The sequence below is a fragment of the Protopterus annectens genome, chromosome 13.part0 (genome assembly GCF_019279795.1).
Source record: "Protopterus annectens isolate FY-2018-M chromosome 13.part0, PAN1.0, whole genome shotgun sequence".
Classification (NCBI taxonomy): domain Eukaryota; kingdom Metazoa; phylum Chordata; order Ceratodontiformes; family Protopteridae; genus Protopterus; species Protopterus annectens.
In genome coordinates this window covers 748,541,975-748,566,759 of record NC_056747.1, presented here as the reverse complement: position 1 = coordinate 748,566,759, position 24,785 = coordinate 748,541,975, and the positions used below count along the sequence as shown (strand labels likewise).

At 38.8% G+C, this 24,785-nt stretch overlaps 1 protein-coding gene across 2 annotated transcripts in view; it reads right to left on the bottom strand.

The window, feature by feature from the left end:
* Positions 1–24,785, bottom strand: part of PIPOX (pipecolic acid and sarcosine oxidase) — a 443,801-nt gene that overhangs the window by 90,343 nt on the left and 328,673 nt on the right. For both annotated transcript variants that reach the window (XM_044054438.1, XM_044054439.1), the window contains exons 6-7: positions 17,518–17,673; positions 4,133–4,208 (exon numbers count right to left, since the gene is read on the bottom strand). In XM_044054438.1, coding sequence (XP_043910373.1) covers positions 4,133–4,208; positions 17,518–17,673 — 232 coding nt within the window. The remainder of the gene's footprint in view (positions 1–4,132; positions 4,209–17,517; positions 17,674–24,785) is intronic.

Sequence of the window (24,785 nt, the reverse complement as noted above, 5' to 3'; positions counted from 1 at the left end):
GACCTGTTTGCTAATGTAGTCCATCGCCAGTATGAACAGCAGTGGGCTCAGAGCTGAACCCTCATGCACACGCAGTCCCACTGGGAGCCTCTCTATGAGAGAAAACACTGTTCATACTTGAGTCATCGGTCCTTGTACATAGCCTGCACTAATTCTACCAATACTTCTGGGATTTTGAATCACTGCAGTACTTTCCAAATCAGCTTTCTTGGGACCTTGACATATGTTTTCGCTAAGTCTAGGAATACCCCGTTGGACTCTTTCCTCATCCGGAGCTTCTTCTCAACTGTCTGTCTCACTGCAAACATTGGGTCAGTTGTGCTGCATCCTGATCTAAATCCGAACTGGTCATCTGCCATCTTACATTCTACTACTTTGTGTATCCATTTATCAACCACTTTCTCCAGGACTTTCATGCAATGTGACAGGAGTTTGATGCCTCTTTACTGCCCACAGTTGTGGATGTCCCCTTTACTCTTCTACACTGGCATAAGTATGCTTATTCTCCAGTCATCTGGGATGTGCCTTTCATTCCACACTGCTATGAGTGCCCTTTGGAGTCGTTTCTCCCCTATCTCACCCAGCATCTTTTTCATATCTACTGTGACGTCATCTGAGCCTGCTTCTTTTCCTGACTTCATTTTTCTTAGTGCTAAACTTACTTCTTCTAGGGTGGGTTCCTCTTCTTCTTTCATTATAGGCTGTGTCTGGGCAGTACAGCTTCTGTGGGGTTTTCTTCCTTCAGAAACTGCTGGAAACACTCCTTCCATCTGCCTTTGATATCCTGTGGACTGGTGAGCAGGTTGTTCCTGGCATTCCTTACGAAGCGCGTCTGACTATCTTTTTTTATCTTTCTGTCTTTGCCTTGTAACCTGATATAGTTTCTTTGTGCCACCTACTGAGTCACTTTCCAGAAGCTGGTAGAGTGCCCCCAATGCTCTGTTCTTTGCTATTGCAACTCCTTCTTTAACCTCTTTGTTAGCCAACCAGTATTTCTCCCTAGCCTGGTCAGTCTTTTCTATCTCCTACTTTTTCCTGCACTCCTTCTTTCTTTTGATGACTTTGTGGACTTCTGCATTCCACCACCAGCTTTCCTTAAGTATCTTACTCCCATATCTAGCTCAGCCACATATCTCTTCTGTAGTTCTCAGACATGCTGTTTTGAGGTGCTGCCATTCTTCTTCAACTCCACCTGTTTCCTCCTCTTCTTGGGGTGCTAGAGCCTTGAGTACCTTGAACCTTGAACTGTTGTACTTTCTCTCCAATCAACTTCCAGGTCTTCAGCCTGGTCTCTGTTGACCTTAGAGCCTTCTCTGACCACTGCTTGCAGATGATTGTGGCAACCAGTGGTTTATGCTGTGGGCCAGCTGTTTCACTGGAGATGACTTTGCAATCACTGATTCTACACCAGTGCCCTTTCCTTACTAGGAGGAAGTCTACAGAGTTGCATGTTGGCCCTCTAGTATGTGATCTTGTGACTGTCTCTCTTTCTGAACCATGTTTTGGCTACTATCTAGCCATTTGCCAAACAGAAAGTCTAGAATGGTCTCTCCTTCTTTATTCCTGTTGCCCCACCCATGTGGATCCAGGCAGTCCATATCCTGTTCTCTGTTCTGATATGTGCATTCCAGTCCCCCATTATCAACATACTTTCATGTTGTCCTGCTTTATCTAGTAGATCCTGTAACTGCTGTCTGAATGCCCTCTTTTCCTCATTATCACAACCCTGCTGTGGGGCATAAGCTGAGATTATGAAGACTGCCCTATCATTACACTGGAGTCTGATTGCCATGAGTCTGTCACTAGCTCTGATGACATTCCTTACTGCCTTCTGAAGTCTCTCTCTCACCATAATTCCCACACTGTTTCTAGTTTGTCTTCCTTCTGAGTACCGACTCTGGATCTCAAGCCAAGTGGCTTCACTGCACTGCCCTTCCATCTTGTCTCCTGGATACATAGGAAGCCCAGCCTCCACTATTGTGTAATCCACTTCCAACTGGTGTCCTGTCAGTGAACCTACAATAAGTGTAGCAATTCTCAGTTCATGTTTGACAGGTTTTATGTCCAGCTTTCGCTTAGCAGAGCTATCCCAGGTAATCCAGGCTGGGCAACTAGACACCAGCTGGCCAGTAGCTTATTGGCCCTGGGCTGCTGGGCATTAGAGCGGGTACACATTAGCCAATAGGTGCATATGCACCCCTCCCACCATTAACATTGGTCCCTGACATATGTCAGAGTAGGCCAGGTCCTTAACTAACTTATCACCGGCAAATATCCATGCCCATTTAGCAACATTAGTCAACATGACCAAATCACTCACAGCCATATTTTTACACTGTTGAGTGGGTAGCCCTGCCATGGCTCCTATCTTGAAGATACTGTGAACCACAGTAGATGCCCAAAATGGTTGGTCTGTACAACTCTTCCTCCTATAAGACACCACATAGAATATGTGCTGCTGCCCATTGCCCCCAATATTGGTGAGTTTGAGATGAAAACACTCAGCATGTTTTCTTGGAGTTGGGAGGAACTCCACAAAGAAACAGGGAGAACATGCAAACTCCAAATAGGCATTGGTCAGAGGTCAGGATCGAACCTTGTACCTTGTGCATGGGAGGTGAAGACCTTAACCATTATGTACCTTGTGCATGGGAGGTGAAGACCTTAACCATTATGCCAATGTGTGTGTGTGTGTTTATAAATTTTATACGGTTTCAGCCTGTTTGTAGTTAACCTTGTATATATGGAAAAATTAATGCTACTGCAACCATTAATTAAATGATGAAAATTTTCCCTTCACTGTTGCGTGCAGTATTCTTATTTTATTCTCTTATTTATTGTTAGCTACAATATGGATTTCTGACAACTCAATTCACATATTGCTGAATAGAATTTTATCCATAGAATATACACAGCCCTCCTTATTATTCTCTTCAGTATGATGTTTGTGACTTGTAGCAGATAAGAATGTGAAGATATTTTCTGCTTGCGCAAAGTGCTACTATTTTAATAGGTAGTTATCAATGTAGTATTGCCATAGGGTGTATGACAATTTAATGACATTGTGGCTTTTTTGCCCGTTTATTCCAAGGGGTGGATGCTGGGACAGGATAGTAAGAGCTATGTGGCCCATTTGTTCCTTCCTTTGTAACCAAATTGGCAAATCCTTTCCCAGAGATAACAATTAGATAGTTGGGAGCAGGCCAGCTTGCTAATTCTGCGGACCAACCTACCTAACCCATGGTAGTGCATCTTCCTCCCTAGCAACAGCTCCCTTGGGTTTGCTGCATGCTGCCTACCACAGGAAGGGTGCCTCTTTATAATGAATCCCTAGTTTCATGCATGTGAAGCATTACTACACATTCTTCACAGGTTTTATGCTCCAATGATGCAGTCCTGCCACTCCCATCCTCACCCAAACTGCTAATTAAGCTAGAGTTGCCTAGGACATACTGAAGGATTTATCTCTCCATACAACTGGAGCTGGCTTACTTTGACTTTTTGCAACACATTAAATACGACATATTTAAGTATACTCACTATAGTATTCTGGCGTATTTCTTCCTTCATCCTGTTTGGTGTCACTGGGGAGCTAGAGCCTAATCTGGCAAACAGTGGTCACAAAGCAGAAAACTAGTCATGGATGGGATACTTTTACATTATACTGTGAATTCACACAGTCAGATACTGCAAACATTCAACTGGGTAATCAGCAGTTCACCTAATGACATACCATTCAGATTGGATTGAAATCTAGAGAATTAACAAAAACCTGCAGAGGTATACAAAGAAATGCGGACACCACACAGAAGGCACCCCATCTAGGAACTGTGCCACAGAAGAATATTTGTGAATATTAATGCTAAATGTGGGTCCGCTGTGCAGCTCAGAGGCTAAACAACATATGGTACCTATCTTGTGGGTTGGACCCTTCTGTTAACAGCTTTCATTTGTCTGAGGCTTTTCTGATGCAAAGTCATTGTATTTGTTGTTAATTTTAACATTATATAGTCACTTCTGAGACTTGTACTGTCTACCACAACCCTTGTTGGCTTTGTTCAAGTGTCAGACAGGCTCTGTTTCACAGACTGGTAACATTCCTTTGAGACAAACAATATGAACAGAGACCCACCTGAGAAGCCAGCTCCTATGATGATGTTCTCGTGCACAGGATGACAATCAAGAATGAAGTTATTATCTGGCGTGCACTGTAGGGAAAGAAAGATATATGCAGGTCACTGGTTATGTTTATTTTGTGTTTCATTATGTTTTACTGTCTATTTATCAATCACTTTCTTCTGAATAGATTTATCACTTTTAGCTCCATTTTCTCTACCCTCAAACATGTTCTTCTGGTTTTCTGTTCAATTTTTTCTCCATGATAAAGGTTATGCCACTGCAAGTCAACTCATTATGTCATGTCTTCCATTCTATATGAGGCTGCACAACCCTGTTGTATTGTTTTTGCACAATACAAAACATATCGATTAGATATGCTCTTCTACTGTCCCACAAAAGCTGATCACATGTAAGAGTTCAGCCAATGGTGAACATGTAAACTGTGCATACTTAGTATTCCAGTTTGGTTTGTAAGTATGCATTTTGAATGAAAGTGTAATGTACTGTTGTTTGGTAATGTGTGCTGTATATGTAGCCAGTGGTTGGAAAACCTCACATTGTCACAGCTGCCATTTATTTAGGAGAATTGCTTATTTCATTCACTTCCTGTTTCTTATAAGACGGACTTTAAAACCAGTAATTCTGTTCAAATTTTTTTTTCAGATGAATCAGTCTACAAATTATTCAATGAATCACTAATCTGGACAGAAAAAAATGAAGCTATCAGTAAACCCATTTACTGAGATTCTTCTGTAAGAACTTCAACTGATACAAGTCTTTAATGGACTTTCTAGGGTTGTTGCTTCAGTCCTAGGGAACTTTTATGTCAAACGCTCCTTTAGAACAACTAATGGCTACCTTCTAGGGTGCCCTAAAACCCTGACGTTATGAAATGGTGGTACTCTTATTGTCTTGAATACTGCTATTTTCCAGGCAACTATTGTGTTTTTTGTGAGTTACTTGCCATTATACAGAGTAATAATATATGACATGCTGATAATGTTACCATCCTTCCTGTGTTTCTCTTCTAGGTTAGTCATCCTAATTCATGGCCTTCCATCCTCCATAATTAAAATATAACTTACAAAGAAATGATCAACTTTTGTCAAGGTATTGCTCTCCTATTATAATTTCATGAATGGATGTGACTTTCTTCTTTGATGTTAAAGATACAGTGAGGAAAGAATTGGTTGTTTTTTAGCAATTAAATAGTTTATTGTGATTTGTTGACACAACAAATGGGTCAGCATGTAAGTGGTTAGTAAACATGATAGGTAAAATGGAGAGAGAGAGAGATTCAGGCCCTATCACTAGCATACGTTTTTTATTTGACTTTGAGGTGGAAAAATTAAACAAAAAATATTATTTCTGGTTTAATTATCTTGCTACGTACCACCAAATGTAGATGAAGATAAAAGATTTCTGGCTTGTGCATCTGCACCTTTTCTTCACAAATTATGACCTGTTCTGGAAACCATTAAAGCCTTTCATTGATCTATACTCCACCACCTCCTCTGGCAATGCATGTCAAGGCCCACCATCCTATCTGGATCATATTTTATGAGATAATGTTTATATCTCCCCCTCCCATTTATCACCGATGTTTCTAATTCTCTTCATATCTTTTCTCTTTGTTGCTGTGTTAACCTCACTGCCTTTCATTAAGATGTACATTCAGTGCATCATATCCTGTTTCCTTTGTTCTCTTCTCCTAGAATGTGTGTGTGTGTGTGTGTGTGTGTGTGTGTGTGTGTGTGTGTGTGTGTGTGTGTGTGTGTGTGTGTGTGTGTGTGTGTACTAGTAATAACAATGGCAACATGTTTATTAAATGCAGGCTACTTTTTGTGTTGTAGTTGGATGAAGTATCCACTGTGAACAATAAACTTTATTTTTTAGACAGCATTTTGCCATTATTAATACTAGTAGTAGATGTGGTTGTTTCCCTTATATGAAGGAAAAAGAAACAAAGAAAAAAAGATGAAACAAAGGCGAAAAACATGATAGAACAGGGTGAGATGCAAAATGCCGAAACTATGAATTCCTTCAAGGAAATAGAGATGTTTTTTCTTATCAAGCCACTGCAAATCTAAACAAGACTGTTTGATACAAATAACAGAATATCAAAGAAAAGAGTGGTCTGACTTGTCAGCTGATTCTCCAAAACAGTGTGTGTCCAGAAATACCTCCTGTTATTGATGGCTTCAATGGATTTCTGGTAATGGAACCAGTACATAACATTTCCTCACATATAGTAATTCTGGCTCTTGATGAGATATTTTCTACTTCTAGAATACCAGAGATTGGGAGGACTAACAATAATTCACCCTTTTAACAAACGTTTGTTTAAAGAGTTTTGTGAATATGAAGGAATTACACAGAAAAGTGACTCTAGAGCACTGGCTAATGGAGTACATTAAGTAAAATGTTAGCAAAGCTTTAAGAATTACAAGATTAAGAGGAATTCATTAGGAACAACATTTAAACAGTACTCATATGGCCTACGTAACATGGAGCATTTAAGTTAACTTACAACTTTTAAGTCGCATGCCATGTGTTCAAGCTGTGTGTGCCTTATGTGTGCTATAAATCAGGAAAGCTTGCAAGGCTCTGTGTTGACTTACATACAACTCTGCAATGCTTTTCAATTGTTTCAACTGCTCAGTGCTAGGATCCTAAACAAAAAACTCCACATTCTTCAAGTCCTCCTCACTCTGGAGAATTTAGACATCTGTGCCGTGACTAAGACTTGGTAGCAAGTACTCCAGCAGTGCAAGACTACAGTGTCTTTCACACATTTAGTCCAACAACAGCACAGGCTGGGGCCAAAGGTGGAGGTATCTGTCATCTACGTTAGTAACAAACATACCTCCAGGTTGGTTAAACAGGGTGATACCATGGAGCTCATCCACATGAAAGTCACCATAGATAAAGTCCCTCACCATATCATGGATAGTTACAGGTCACCATCTATGCTCCTAGAATCTCACAACTCTTACCTAAACCTTCTAGAGGTGTCCACCATCTAAACAAACACCCTATTCATGTGTGACTAACTATCCTTCTCTAGACTGGGAAACTTACATGGCCTTAAACTTACAGGCACAATGATTCTTGGTCTTTATTAATACAGACACCCTGGAACAGATAGTGCATGTTCCAACCAGAGGATCAAGCATACTGGATATGGTACTCACCAACATGGGAGAGCATTGCACCCCCCCCCCCAAGTCATGTCCTCCCTAGTGAGGCCAGATCCCAAAGGTGTCTCCTCTGAAGTAAAAATAAACCCAGAAAACCTGGCTAAGCCAGTAACAGTAAGATTATGAGCTATTCTAAGGCATACTACATCCTATTAAGTGACAGTTTGTCAGAATTCAAGGCTCTCCCTAACCCCGAGACCACAGCTACCTATACAAAATCATTCACAAAGTCCCTATACAAACATGTGCATGGCTGCATAGAGGCTGCTGTATGCACTATATGTAAACCTAAAACAAACACTAAAAACAAATCTCACTGGTGGAATCCTCAGATAAATAGGGTATATAATAAAGGAAGAAAACTCATGGCCAAAACCAGGAAGAGCAACTCCCTTAAAGAAATGTGCTCTCTTATACAACTAAACAAAATACTAAGAGGCCTAAGTCTAACAAGGCCAACTACGAGGTCAGGATAGCCTCAAAGACTGAGGACAATCACAAGGCTTTCTTCAGCTATGTATAGAACCTTAAAGATAACACACAGCAGTGTGCTGAACTGGTGGTGAATGGTACCACTTTCACTGATCAGGATGATGCAGCAAATTTATTGGATGATAAATTCAGCTCAAACCTCACCCCCCAGTCCTCCGCAGCTCCTCCAGGTGAAATATCCCTCCAACATGCTACCCCCAATGATTAGTAGGTACCAGGTACTGGTAGAACTCACTAAAGTCAAGAAAAATGCCTCCATGAGTCCTGACAACATCCCTGGTTGCTTCCTGAACAGTCTAAAACATGACCTATCAGGACGACTTGAGGCACACTTCAACTACAGCCTTGGAACAGACTACATTACAAGTGAATGGAGGACTGCAACAGTTATTCCCCTCCACAAGGGTGAACTATTAAGCAGCCCAGGGAACTACAGAACAATCAGTCTAACAGGCTTATTATGCAAAGCCATGGAATGAATTATCATGGAAATGATAGATTGCTGCGGTGGTGCAGTGCTAACATTGTTGCCTCACAGCAAGAGGTTCTCCCATTCAATTCTCGGCTGGAGCACCTTCTGTGTGGAGTCTGCATGTCCTCCCCGTGGTCAAGTGGCATTCGAAAGACATGCGTGAATGGACATGTCTTCATTGAAGGTTGGGCTTTGAGCTGGCACCTCAGCACCATAAAAATCTACTGCCAATCATTAGCGGACTGGAGTTCTGCTGTGACGACCCCTAACCGGGAAAAGCCGAAAGAAGAAGACGATTGGCAACCTAGAGACACTAGACCCATTCCAGTTTGGCTTTAAGGGAAGAGCATACCTACTTAAACTGGTAGACTTCTTTGAGAGAGTCATCAAAGTAATGGACAAGGGTAAGACAGTCCATACTGTGCCACTGGATCTAGCAAAGGCATTCAATAAAGTACCCAACTCAGGCATTGTTGACAAGCTGAGCTAGGCATAAATCCCTACATAACTCATTCGATTGTCAGCTGATTCACAGACAGGACCCAAGAAATCAGGATTGGTGAGACCACCTTCACCAAGAGACCATTCACTAGCAGAGTACCCCAGGGTTCCATGCTCAGCTCTCACCTTTTTGACATCGATTTCTCGGAAGTCAAGTCTAATGTTCAAGGCCGCTGGCTCACCAAGTTCACAGATGACTATAAACTGGGAGCTATTATAAATCTCTCCCCAATGTAGATCATTATGTGTATTGTACCTAGTCAGCCACTGTAGCTAGACAGCATGTGCATATAAGTTAATGAGCATGTGCAAGATCAGTGTCATTTTGTACAGTCATAGTGAATGCAGACATGAATGAAGATGCACATGAGAGTGTGTATTAAGTAATAAGCGACTCATTTAGCATAAATACATGTTACAGTTACAGTTCCTGATGTGTTTACATACAATAAATATCTTCAACCCATTACAACACTTTATCATCTCTTTTGAACACATGAGACAAACAACACCCAAGACACCAACATATTTCAAGAGGGTTTAACAGACAAATGATTGATGAAAAAGTCCTGGCCAAAAATTCAGAGCCAAAAATGCATTATAATGCCCTTTGGGAAACTGTCAGCCCAAATTAATAAATCTATCAATAAAACATCACTTGTAGAGGATCTGGGAACATATGTAGAGAGCAATCTGGCCTTTGACCAACATGTTGCTAAGATACCTGTCTGTGCCAGTTGGCTCATGTACTGTATATAACTACAGCTGGGTCCTGGTTTTCCCACACCACTTCGAAACTAACTTTTCTATCTATTGTTCACAGGTTTCATAGTAGGTTACTAGGCTAATGCTCCCTCCACACAGCACTGACCACCTTAAAGCATCACTACAGAAAATTATAAAGCTCAGTATCTTATAAAAGTCGAAGATCAAGTGGGAGAACTACTATTGGATAACGTCCCTCGGGATCTATTTGTGGAACTCTGTGAAGCGACTTTCTCCTCTACCCCTTCAGTATTGCAATGTCTGAGTCTAGCATTTGGAACAAACAGCTGCCATACTCAGAGACCTCAGCACACTGGAGAGGACATATCAATTTGCAGTAGAAACACGGGGATTAGAGTCAGAAAATAAACTGTCTTACTATTTGCTCTGTCATCTGCTCCCAATGGAGCCTTTCATTTATGTCTCTTGCCCATGTGGGATTTACAAGATGAAAGAATGTCTATCTTCTGCATTCTTCTTTTGTCTTGTACAAGTATATCCATATCCTCACTTCCTTTGTCCAATGCATGTTGTGGCCTAGCATGTATCTGCTCATTAGACATGTTTATCAAACATCATCATTTGACTGTCCGTATATATATATATATATATATATATATATATATATATATATATATATATATATATATATATATATATATATATATATATATATATGTAATGTGGTCAGGAAGTGCAGCTGGCATTTTCTGCCCAACTATTTCACTCACCCAATGATAGGCACCATGGGTTTCCCTTTCAAAAATAGGAAATTGCTACAGTCTGGTGCAACTTGTATGCTAAAGTCAGCATTCTAGATGGTAGACCCCAACTCGACCTTTCTTCAAAATCCAGAAATGAAGTGATCATATGTCATATGTCATAATATGCTGTTTAAAAGATGCATGACCACAGTTTTATGTGCCTGTTCCAATACTATTGGCTTGGCAAGTTGCAAGGCTTCCTTCAATTACTGTCTCATCAAATTAAGGGGCTAGCATCCCTCTTTCCTTTCAGGAATGCTGATGAATTTAAGATTATTGCATCTACTATGCTTCTCCAGATCATCAGTCTTAAGGTTTACAAAAGGTAAACAAACCAATAAATCCAAAAAGATGCACCAGTTGCAGGCAAACATTTTATTCAAAGCAGCAGTGAAAGCTTGTAAGCACTTTCGTCCCAAGTTTAAAACAATACAGGAACTTCATCAGACAAGCTAAAAAGAGCTAAAACTGCATTTAAATAAAGCAAGGCATATTACATCATTTCTTCTTTGCAAACTTAAAGGGAAATCATGCTTATAACCAAATGCTATGGTCCTGGATACCAAATATAAAAATGTTACATATTATTACACAGTACAAACTTAAATTGCTAGTATAATGTTTAAAACATATAATAAAGGCATATTAGAACATATTAAACATTTCATAAATATATACATACAATTATATGGTGCTTTAAATGGCAAAAGGTTAAGCACTCAAAACATACAAGTTCCTATGAAAAAGTCACTTCAAATAAAAAATGTGTCAACATTTATCTTACCCATTCAATTCTAACTAGTACATTTTCACATCTCTTAAGTATGTCATCATATTGAAATGGGCAAGACTAAAAATGAAAAATAAAATAAAATAAAATAAAACTACACTAAATGCACTATGTTCAAATCAATTGATCTAGATGCAAACATGTGAATGCATGTATTCTAAGTTAATTCTAGGTTCATAGTCACATGATTGTTATAAAGTAATAAACATCCACATATGGGAACAAAGGGATGTTTTATCTATTTAACGCCTTAAGCTTCAAAAGGCTAGATATAGATAAGTGGTCATTTAAGCCTAGCCAGTGTGTGGAATCTAACCTGATCTGCCAAAATAATTTGGCTTTTTCTAACAGGTAAGGCCAGGCTCATCCTCTTAAGGAAGGGGATATGGTGTCTAGCACAACAAACTTGAATTTGTGGTCAGTGTATTGATTAATGTGTTTTGCCAGAGCATTGACTACACAATGGTCCCTAATGTTTTGAAGGTGTTCGCCTACTGTACTTTTAAGTTTCCGCTCCGTTTTGCCAATGTAAAAACATGGGCAAAACTCAGAGAGGGCACAGTAAACTATCTTGTTGGAATTACAGTTGAATTTGTCCTTAATCCTTAGTTTCATGTCGTTTATAATGGTTTCATTTCCCTCTAATATGTAGGGCAAAACTTACATGAACCACATTGAGTTATTTAAATGCAGTTTTAGCTCTTTATAGCTTGTCTGATGAAGTTCCTGTATTGTTTTAAACTTGGGACGAAAGCGCTTACAAGCTTTCACTGCTGTTTTGAATAAAACATTTGCCTGCAACTGGTGTGAGCCATATTTTTGGATTTATTAGTCTTAAGGTTTAGACTGTAAGAACTGTGCTGGAGTTCTACAATCTGGGCCCCATGTTGAGTTAACAACTCCTTCTGGGTGCTGATATTCTGTGCAATAATAGAGTATCCTCTTGTAATGCTTTATCTTGCAGGGCAGAGGCTTCCTTTAGCAATACTATGTCTTGCAACACAATTGGCATCTTTTTGGATAAAATTTTCCAGGGATTCTGTGACCCTATCTGTGTCATATGAATAATAGACCCTTTAGCCACCATATTGTCCATTTCTGATGGAAGATGATAATAGATGTGTAAGCAGCTCCACTTTAAGAAAAATCCCCAAATAAAGCCAACACAGTATGTCACAAAACCTACAAAAGGCAATTCACAGCTTCACACTAAGTAATGCCTTTGGCTCCCATATACACAATTAAACACTTTCAAATCCTCCTAGAGATACAGAGCATTGTGGAGCCATGCTCCTCTTGTACATATCCAAGCAAGCCCTTGTACACATCCAAGCACGGTCTTGATAAAGAGGAAATTTGTGAGAACCTGCTGTTGCTGTTTTGACTATAGGGAAAAGTAATGGCATGAAGAATTGGAAACCACCAGCTCTTATAAATATAGAATATGAAATAATGATGAAACTGATGCAGAGAGATGAGGAGAGATGACATGAATTGTATCAGAAGTAGAATCATATAATGCTAGTATAGGTAGAGAGACATTATAGGGCTGTTCTTAATTATCAGAAAGATAGTAAATAATGTGGCAATAGGGAGGTTAAGGAAATTAATTACTTGCAATAATAGCAAGGCTTTTAAAGACATACAACAAAAATCCATAAGGATATCAGACTTACAGGATTTGGGCAGAAGGTTTAGAAAGATAGTGCAAAACATTTATGCATATCCAAAAGTCATTTCAGTGTTTAATGGATGGGATGGTAATAAAATAATTATGATTATCTGGACCAGACAGGAATATTCTCTCACCCCAGATTTTTAGTCTAATAGTTAAATATGTTAATTAATATGGTAAAGGTGGTAAGTGAACACGAGTTTTATATATATATAGTGGGGATTGAAAATACCTATTTTGAGTCATGATGATGACTGTTGTAGGAGAAGGGAAGTAGATTTCATGTATAATACAAAGTCTATTAAAGACTGAAGAAAATAAGACCAGAATTAAACAGAAATGTAAAGGACTAGGAAAGATAGTAAGAAATTATGGGATTCACTTGACAGTAAGTATACTGTGTTGTTTGGAGTACTATCTGTGAAGTGAGATAGTGGTTCAAGAAAAGAAAAAACATTTTGGAAAGACAAAAATGCTAAATATGGAAAGCTTATGCATTATATTTTTGGAGACTGTTTGATAAAATAGATCATTTTAGGGATAGATTGTTATCATAAAAGCTTTTATTTATATCATGCCTGAAGTATTTGATGATGATGATGGTAATTTCCCTTTCCTTTTAATTGGAGTATAGACTCAATCCCATAAAAAGATGAGTGTTATATAGCGATGAAGACTGACTGGGTTAGGGATGATAAATCTTATGATTCATCATGTGGTGATGAATACATATTAAGAGTTAAAGAAAATCCAGGATGAAGGAAAAACTGAGTAGGACTGTACAGTTAAACTACCAAGTGTACTTTATGTTAAGTGGAAGTAAAAGATGAAATATGTGAAACATCAATTTATTGTATGAATATGCAAGAAAGGTGATAAAATGAACATTGACATTTAGATGAAATGGAGTATAATATGAAAGCATTGTATTATGGATTATCCTGGATTTGCTCCCTCCCATGCATTTAGCACATTGGGCTATAAGCTCCTTTCAACACTCATTGTTTCCATAGCAGGTATGGGTTTTACAGGGTTGAGTTGCTAGCCCGAGGCCCAACCTTCCTCAGAGAGTGCACCACACACTCGCACACACTCACACATAGGGCCAGTTTAGAGTGCCCCATCCACCTACTACATGTCTCTGGAATGTGGGAGGAAACTGGAGGACCTGGAGAAAACCCACATGAATACAGGGAGGGCATGCAGACTCCACACAGAATGCACCCTAGCCGAGAATGGAACTAGAGAATCTCTTGCTGTGAGGTGACAGCACTAACCACTACACCACTGCACCATTCATTATGGGTTATAGAAAGGTTTTATTTGTCTCCAGGGTAGAAGAGTTTAAATGATGGTGTTAAAGCAGTAATAAGGATGAGCCATTACAACGCTGAATATGAAACAGGTACATGGGACTTTGTTGCGAGATAAATGCATGAGAATGTCCAGAAAATTCAGAAATTAAATACAAGACACTAATGGGAAGCACAAAACAAGAAAAATGGAAACAACAAATTACTACAGCACACCCTGGCAGCCTAAGCTTATATGCTTCTGTTTTTCATTTATTGCCAGTGCAGGAAAAGTAGGGAGGTTAGTACGTGTAAGTAATATGCAGAATGGGAAAATAGATAAGAAAACAGATGAAGTTAAAAAAAGGTACAGAAATGCAAAAGGCTCATAAGCATTTTTTATATTTGGATCTAGAATGTACACTTTACTTGATTATCAGCATTATTTGTTGGAAAAAGAAATGTAAACAATGTTTAAATTCTAAGGAGTATGCTACTATGAGGAAAAAAGTATGTTGACATGTATCACATGGAATATGTAATGAATATTTAATGCAATGTACCTTAGTATTTTTGATAAGTGTTACCTGAGCTACCCCCCCCCCCCCCCCCCGGCAGGCAGGTCATCAGTTTAACATTTCATCTGAAGGATGGCACCTCAGGATTATAGTCAGTGTTGGAACATGAACACAAGTACCTGGTGTGGGGATAAAACACTGAGCCTCCTAATCTTTTTGGCATCTAAGCTGAATGAGCAGCCTCTCGAGCTTTTGGGTTCACTTGCTTACTTGACATCTTATAATGAACTTCTCAGATAGAGGGTTCTTTAGGGACTATGAAGACAGTAAAATACTTCTTTCTGATAAAAAATTGCCACCAGTTTTTAATGTCTGTAGAAATACTTCATTTTCTGGCAAGTTTGTCTCAGATTATTTTTTTTAACCATTTTTGTTGTTTTACATGCATTAAAGTTCCATCAAGTTTTCCTTGCAGAGTATTAGCTGTAAGACTCTGAAACACCAAGATCAACCACAATGCTTCCCAATTACATAGGTCAAGTTGAAAGGTAGAATATATGACATAGTTATGTTACAGCTGCGCTATCAGGTGTTCATAACACAACATTTGTTTAAGCTCACAGTTTTGTGAATTAATTTTTGTAAAGATTGTGTAAACCTTTTATTGTACTTACCCGTGTTTTTTGATAGATCCCTCAGATGGTTAACCTGACTACACCTGCTGTTATTGTTTCAAATTCTTCAGATGCTTACTTCATTTGACAGGCTAAGTGAAAAACATTTTCAGACAGGTATAAATATCCTTGCAAGTTCATTGGTTCTAAAGAAGGCACTAGCATGTATCCTGCTAACCAGGCACAGATTCTCGTATTGGTATCCTAACTGTATAATGCTAGGTTGCTGTAATCTATAGATACATATGCTGTGGCTTCCATTAGGATTCTCCTGTTATGAACTCATCTCCATCTGTAAGGCTGCCTGTGGTCACATAAAGTGGGGGTAGCTATGGACTGTAGGATAAGGGTTATGAGACACCATGCTGAATAAAATGGAAATGATAGATAGAAGTGATGCTTGGATACCAAGAGAGAAAGAAAGCATATGAGGCATAAGGACAGGAAAAACAGGAAGTTGACAAGGAATGCATAGGATCCCCTGTATAAGAAAGCAGTAAAAAGAAGGAATCTGGGAATTAGGGTAGAAAAACAGCCGAATATGGGTAGCTGATAAACTAGTATGGCAAGTGTTTAGGGTAATGTGCGAGAAGATTAAGGTATCTAGGCAGGGACAATCTGCATCAAATTGTTGAAAAGGAAGTAGGATTGTAAAAGGGCCTAAAACAATATAGTAGAAAAACAGTCCCTTTAAAGTGAACTGGACAAGAAAGAAGAAACCATCTTTAATGAAGCTGCTGAAAGAGCACACGTATTTAGAGTGGTTATGAAAAGGGAAATGGACAGAAATTGGAGGAGTAGGGATGAAAAATAAATGCATTAAATACTTGATGGGGATTATTTATAGGCAAGGCTAATGGAGTTCCTGACTGTGAATTGCCCTGCAGATAAGGCAAGAGTCTGATTGCACACAGCAAAGGCCTAGCTACTCCAACTTAATTCGTTTCTCTGACCAGGTCACCACTAAAGTGGCTGGAGAGGGTATAGCAAATACTGTATCTTTTGACTAGCATTCCACACAGACAGTCAGTGAGGAAGTTAAATGGTGTGCCGTATTGTACACACTGTATGGTTGATAGGAAAATGGCTAATTCATCAAATCCAGAGACTGACATTTCAAAGGTGCCTGTCTTGAGAAAAATGAGTTAAAAATGGTCAAGACTGCAACTGTTCAGAATTTGTATGTCTATTCTCATTATGATGCGGGAGTTAAGGTTAACCTGTTCACCAGTGACATAAAGAGTGATGTTGTAGTCACAGATAATGAGGTCAGGTTTCACTAAAATCTTGCAGGCTATGTAAAATTAAAAATAAGTGAGAACTAGGATATATTGGAAAAAAAACATGCAAATTTAAGTACTTCAGTGGAGGAAACCTGGGAGGAAATGCCATACTAGGATGGGCAACTACAAAAAGGGCATATAATGAAAAAATAAAAATAGAGTTTGTAATGACTTATGCAGAATAGGCGGAACTGATAGTGGCTAAAGCCAACAAGATATAGGGGCTCAGGTTTTGTTAAGGCCGCATCTGGAGTATTATATCCAGTTTTAGTGGTCAAACACAGAAATTACGGTTAAATTAGTAGACATTATGCTAACTGAATTAAGGGTTGTAATAATATAAAAAATGGACTTCATCATAATGTGCATATTAGTTAAAGAAGTTAAAAGAAGGATAAGCTTTGCACCATTATTTTGAAAAGAGGGAAGAGAGAAACTGATGATGAAGAACAAAGGGAGAGGAGGAATGCATGGGTTAAGATTAAACACTGAGTTAAAATAATAAATATATTTTATTGAGAAAATGGTAGGATCCTGTAATACAGTCTCAGATGGAATAGAGGAATATAGCTTGGCAGACGAGTTCTTGGCTCATTAAGAAGGACTGATGAAAATGTAGGGCAACGGAAGAGGAAGGACAGCTGTATATTAACTGCAAGACTGAGGTGGCATGAATGGGCCAGGGGTCTTTTGTCAGCATCGTTATATGTTCATACTGGGCGAACCTATTGTAATGGTTACCAGTATCTTCCTCTTTTGAAAGAAAAATGCATTTTCTGGCATATGGCACCTTTTCTGCCTTCAGCAGCACAATATTTATCTCCAGCTTAAGACTTGGATGAAGTAAACGGAAGTGGTAGTGGTAACAGAATGGTTTTGAAATGACAACACCATCAAGACTCTGGCTCATTCATATTATACAGATATCTCTCCTTCCACAAAAAATGAAGGAATCCAGTCCCAAATACTCACTGTGTACATGCAACTCTCCACCACTGCAGGCTCAGACTCGAGCCCGGGAAAGTACTTTTTGACGAATTCACCAAGGATCTTAATGTCCTGAGGAGTACCTCTTCCTATTATATCCCGTTTCTCAGGATCAGATTCTTCACCACTATGGTAACAGATCTGTAAACACATGGATGTATGATCATCAACTTTGTAACAGCAGTTGGAAATAAATCTGAATTGCTGATAATTTCTAAGTAAATTGAATACTATGTTCCTATAGCCCATAGAAGTCACTGTATACAACTATCATGTAACTGAATGAAATAGAACATCATATTCAAAATTTAGGGCCATTGAACTACTGTATCAGATAAACAAAATGTAGGGCCAGTTTTAAAAGCTAACACAAATAAATCACTCAGATGATGAATAGCAAAACTAAACAATGAAAACATCTGCAGATAGGCACCACAGGAAAACAGAATCTTCTTAAAGGAAGTTTATTTTTGACTGCTTTCATCCACAAAGGATTTCATCAGAAAACTGAACAACTGACTAGATGACAGCTTTATGACGCAAACTGAACAATCAGAAACATCAAACAATAATTAAATTAATTAAGATAAATAGTAGACCTAAAAGGTAAAAAAGCAGTGAATTCAAAGCACATCAGTATAACTCAATACAAATAACATGATGTAAAAAAAAACAATCCTAAAACACATTTCATAAAAATGGTGTCATTCAGGGCAGGTAACTTATCAGGCAGCATCTTAAGCTGCCACAATGTTTCTTTTTTAAGTAGCTGTTTCTTAAAACAACCCTCCCTAAGATCCAAACATACAATGCTCTAAGACACCAAAATAGGACTTCTTAACTCATTCACTCCAAAGGAGCTCAGGAGGTTTGCAGCGTAACTTCCAATGGGCGGAGCCTAAACCTTTTGACAGAATGGAATTATGTCAAAACATTTCAAACAAATGTTCATATGTCTGGAACCGTAGTGATTATGAAAGAACTATAAAAGGCAAACCCTTCAGCACAAACTATTTTTATAAAAGTAGTTTTCTTTAGGATCTAGGTCTTAAACCATTTATAAGTCAAAGTAAACACAATATTACATTTGTAATGTTTTGTAAACAACTTACAATATCTCAGAAACCACTCAAGTTACACACATACTGTTAGCAACATTTTATTCAATTAGCTGAGAGCTTTCATATGAGGCCAAGTAATTCTGTCTGTGTTACTTGGTTGTTGAGATATTTAGAAAAATGTGAAAATTGTATCTATATAAATTAATATCAGAAAACAACAGTTAATATCTATTTACCTGCACTAGCCAGAAGTCAAATATTATTGCAGTTGAGTTTGTCATTGAGTAAGGTTTACTATGAAATCTTTAAAAACCTAGTACATAGCATGATTTTGGAATTATTGATGTAAATATGAACAAGCAATATTTGATGCCTAGAAATGTGAGTAGGAGTTCACTGCAGTTGCACCTGGAGGTGTCACTCGGATGTAATGAGTAAAGGAACCATGTGTTAAGGTGTGTCTGTATAAGGCACTGTTGGTATCTTTGCACTTAATAGCATAAATTGTTCTTTAACTCTTTGAGATAACTTTCAGATAGTCATGCTGATGTAAAATGCATCACAATGTGAACAGACAGCAGTGTAAATTACGTCACCATTTTCTACATTAACATAATTCTAAGACTGATGATCTGAAAGGTTGTTTAGAGAAGGTAGATGTATTACTTGGGGAACATAAAAATGTTAAGAATAAACTGCTACAGAAGGAAACATTGCTTATTTTAAAGTATGGTATATTGGAACCCTTTGGGCTTAATAGAGAGTGTAATTGGAAATATGTCATTTAAATAATTAATTGTTTTATTGAGTTGATTGTCAATTAAGGTATTTAATGGATGTATTTAAGTGCATGTATTATGATGTTTTTTACTCTTGGAAGGCATTTTATGCCGAGGCGCTAAGTGTGTATTACGTTTTCCTACTTTTGTAGCTGTGGCAGTCTTTTTCGTAGTATTTGGAACTGTTTTTTAACATCTTTTGTGGTTTTGCAGCAATGTAAATCAAACCAGTGGTGGTACAATCATAGTACACTTTAATGTTAATGCTTCTGTCCATATGAGACAAAACAATAACAGAGCCTTTGAGTGTAAAATTACATGACCTGCAAAACCCACACTTAAATATACCCACTTTTGTATGTGTGAATGGCAAAGGCATCCTAGTATTTAAATTCTTCAACCATTGCTTAATGCACCTAGATTTTTTCTACAAAAAATTTGGGGGAGGAGCCTGCCACTATGTATATACATCAGGGTTCCCTTGGAAAATTTTCCATTTGTGTGTAATAATATTTCTAATGCTACTGTCATCAACAATCATTTGCAAAAATAAAACTATTGCTGTATTTGATATCAGTACTGTTCTTCTGAGGTAGACCCCCCACCAAAATGGGAGGAAACTGTTTGTCTGTTCTCCTTAATCTCTTCAGCAGTCTTATCCAACAGACCTAAATCATAACCCCTACTGCTGAATAATGTAATAATATTATTGATCCCTTTGGAAAAATTACCAAAGTCAGTGGTCAGTCTAGACAATTGGATCATCTGACCTCTGGGAATATTTCTTTTTATGTAAGTGAGATGAACACTAAGGTAATGTAAATAATTGTCGGGGGAAACAAAGTTTTCTGCAGATCTCACTAGAAAAACTGTAATTGGCAGCATCCCAACCCACTACCATATCAAAATTTGGAACAGTTTCTCCTACTTGGCCCAAGTTTAAAATGTTAGTGCTATTATTAATGTGTTTAACAAATCCATCTATGTGATCTACAGGTCATTCACAAACCTCTTATACATCTTAATATGTCTTTCAAAAAATTGAATTTTTAACACTATAGTTAATAAGAAGAAGAAGTTAATTAGAGACACCACAGCCTATGATGCAGGTAATGCCTTTCCACTTTCTGATGATTGTGGAGATAATATTTTCAGCAGTGATGGCACTGAATCTCCTTAGGAAGGTGGTAGGGTTGCTGGATAACATGGACAGGTAGATTTGTTTTATCCAACAAGCCTCTATGGGGATCCGAGAGGATAGCCAACAAACAGACTGCTCCTATTCAGAACAGGGTGATGCCTCTGACCACTCGATGCACTCCTTCAATCAGAGGTAGTCAGTCCAATAGGGGCAGAGGCAGGCAGTGGAAGTGGAGATACTAAATGTTGGTAGAAAGAACAAGTTTTTTGAGCATCACAGTCTATTATCAGACAATATTTATAACTTCCCCGAAGAAAACTTTAATGGTATATAACCTAGTCTTCAGAAAGGTTTGTCTTTTATACTAGAAAAAAGCAAGTGCTGAAAACACTCTGCTCAGTGTGAAACTGTTTTGTAGAAAGCTTAATTTAGCTTATGTTTTTCAGGATCTTGAATGCAGTGAATGAATGTGTTTTTAAGAAATCTAACTGCTTCAATCCTCCATTACAGCCTACTATCTCTGCCTTTCATGAGTAGAGTTTGACTGAATAAACAAATATGTGAACTTTTGTGGCCTGCACTGACAGAGAGAATACTACCATAATGTCCTTGAAGTCGTCTCTGTACCTGCAGTGACTACCATTTTGAACTACACAACACTCTTTAATATCGAAGTAGGAGCAGAATATTTTAACGTGTAAATGACTCACTACTATACGGGCAATAAGCTACAGTGATTAGAGGCAACACAGAGTTTGTGTGAGCCTAACACAGTGAAATAGTCATAGTACAATTTTAGGCATCACCCTGAGACATGCTTATCACAGTATTGTTGAAAAACTGAATACTTAAACTGAGCTTTTGCCATTGTTGTTTTTGTTAAGGAACACCATCTGGAAAATGACTGTATTTGTAAAATTAACCAGTGAAGAGTTTTTGATTCCGATATTAAAATGTGTAAATCCAGGCTGAAATAAATGTTCATCTAACTTAATATGATGGCAAAGGCTGCATTTTCACCAGACTGTGGCAATGAGATAATCAGAAATGGTTGGGAGGTAGTGAAAACGCAGAACAAATTCTGAAACAATACAGTCTGTTAATTACACCCACAATGACTGCAAATAACAAAAGTCCCAGTTTTAAAGATAGCAGAAGAAAGACCATTCCAGATGAAACTGTGGGTTCAAAATTTCTGAAGTCAAGCTTGGATCTATTGACTTCCATAATACCTGATTGCTGTTAATTTGCACACATGGTTTACATTTTCCAAATATGAATCAACATTGTTTTTGAATAATTTGATGAAATAACTTGATCTGGTTGTAAGAGGAAGCCTGTTCCATAAAACTGATAGAGTGTATGTATGCCTTTTTTCTGTGCTTTATGTTGATTTTAATAGCACCTGTATTTCTAAGCACAAATTTGTAAATAACACTGGATCAGTTTTAACCTTGTAAATCAAGCAGAGATCACCCATAAAGAAAGAATAAGATGTAGAATAAAAATGACAACTTGTGAAATCTTTCTGAGTAATTAGTGTTTTCCAGCCCTAAGATTTTCCTTGTTGGAAACAAGTGTACTTCTTCTATCTGCAGTAAGTGACTTCTGTGAAATCTGCATAACATTGCATTAGATGACAGGAACTAGTTAAAGAAATGCATAATGGAGCAATGACTTTTAGAGCATCAGTTTCAAATTAACTACTGTGTATGTGTTTTTTCTGACATATTATACACACACTAGCGCTAACCTAATTTGTCATCTGTTATGGTTCCCAAAATTTAATTATGTTATATATATATATATATATATATATATATATATATATATATATGATAGATTCATAGGTTGGTACTGGGCTATCGACCCTAGGGCCTATACAAGCCTAGCCATAACAATTCCCTGGATATTTCTTTCCACAATATTTACTTCCCTGGACCCCTGTCTAGCAGGGTGACTGACATGATCCCCAGGGTGAATTTCCTATCTCCCATCCAATCATCAAGGTTCCTTTTGAAGAGGGCCAAGGAGGCGCTCTGCTTGACATGTACGGGCAGTCTATTCCAGTGTATGGGGAGTCTCTGAGTCAGGAACCTATCTCTCCAGCATGTTTTGTTCATTGTGATGACAAGGTTTAGATCCCTGGAGCATGTGGCTCTGAGGGATTGGGACTTCTTTAAGTGGAGCATGTCCAACAGCTCAGGGTTTGACATGGCCTTGTATGTTAAGCAGAGATCACCTCTGAGTAGACGATATGCCACAGAGTATAGCTGGAGTTTTTTTAGACGGTCAGCATATGGCATCTGCTTTAGGCCCGTGATTCTTTTAGTGAGGTATTTCTACGGCTTTTCCAGCTGTTGCAGATGTCTTGTGAGGTACATACCAAATGGGGTGTTGTACTCTGTAATGAGTCTAATGAGGGATGAGTACAGTGGGACAATGACCTCCTTTTTCCTGGATGAAAAGCCCTTAGTGATGAGATGTGCCACATAGAAGGATTTCCTGACTGTTGTGGCAATGTGGTTATTGAAGGTGAGACCACTGTCCACCTGTGTCCCTAAGTCTCTCATCGCACTTTCAGTGTTTAGTGTACTGCCACCTATGTGGTAATTCATGGGTACATGGTTTTTCCCAAAGGGGATAACTATACATTTCTTGGCATTAAGCCAAGCCCATGGCTCTGGCACCAAGCATATGTTTCTGTAAGGCCCTTTTGTAGAATATTCACATCATTTGGGGATTCAGTAATGGCTCCCAGTTTGCAGTCATCTGCAAACTTTGTTAGCCAGAGTCCCTTAGTGTTGGCCTGTACTTCAGAAAAGTAGATGCCAAACAAGAGCGGTCCCAGGACTGAACCCTGAGGTACTCCACTTGTCTGGAGCTGGATTTGGAGTCGGCTACATTTACAGTCTGGGTTCTGTCAGTAAGCCAGTTTGCAACCCATCGAGTGACATAGGGATGTATGCCCAGCTTAGTAAGTTTATCTATGATTCCAGAGTGGGGGATGGTGTTGAAGGCCTTGGCGAGGTCCAGATAGGCTGTGTGGACCACCTTACCCTTGTCCACAGCTCTGGAGACTGATTTGAAGAAGTCAATCAGGTTCAGGAGGCAAGCTCGGCCCTTCATGGACCCAAACTGGGTGGGGTCCAGTGTTTGAAGGTTGCCAATGTCTTTGTTTATAAGTTCCATGATAATTCGTTCCATGCTCTTGCAGATCAGACTCATCAGACTGATTGGACGGTAGTTCCCGGGATCCAAGGTGGATCCCACCTTGTGGAGTGGGATAACTGTAGCTGTGCACCACTCAGTGGGCACGAAGCCTGAGGTGAGGCTATGATTAAACATGACACTTAGGTGAGGTGCCAGTTCATTTTGTAGTTCATGTAGTACACAGCCTGGGATGTCATCTGGTTCCATGGATGCTGTATTCTTAGCTTTGGAGAGTGTGGTTTCAACCTGTGTGGCCTTGATTACTGGAATTTGGCAATCTTTTAGTATTGAGATGGGCCCTTTAGGGGGTGAGAGGGGGGTGAAGTTGGCACTAAATCAATCTGCCAGGATATTGGCGATATCCTTGGGATCAGTATATTTAATGCCATTCTGTTGTAGCTCAGAGCAGATCTGAGCATTGCCATTTAGATTTTTGACATAACTATAGAATGCCTTGTGGTTGTCTTTGGAATCTTTGGCAATTTTATTTTCGTAACTAGCTTTTGAGGATTTTATGAGGGATCTCGGCTTCTTACTAGGCTGGTAAGGGAGTTTTTGCATCCTGGGATTTTCCTCTTTTCTGCAACAGTTTCTTCCTTCTGCTGTATAGTTTGTTTATGGCAGGGGACCACCAGATTGGCTTCTTTTTTTTGGAGGAGAGCATCTTGCTTCTATTTGGGATGGCACAATTCATGCACGAGTGGATGTGCTCGTACAGTGCCTTAGTGTAGGATACAGCAGTCGAACTTTCAGATTCTGTCTTCATGGGTGTCATGAAGTTTGTCACTTCTGACTTGAGTAGCATGAAGTTGGCTTTGGAGAAGTTTTTTTACAAAGGTTTCCTTACTGGGGGGTAGGGGTGGGATGTGGATGTCAAGGGTGATTTGTTTATGGCCAGACCTGACCAATGAGGGGGTGACCACTGGTGTGGAGCATCTATCTCCCATGTTGGTAATGACCAGGTCTAGGATATTGGAGCCCCTGGTGGGACTATGGATTAGTTGATCCAGGGCGTTGGAATTTATGAATTCCAAGAACCTTTGGGAAAAGGTGTTGGTA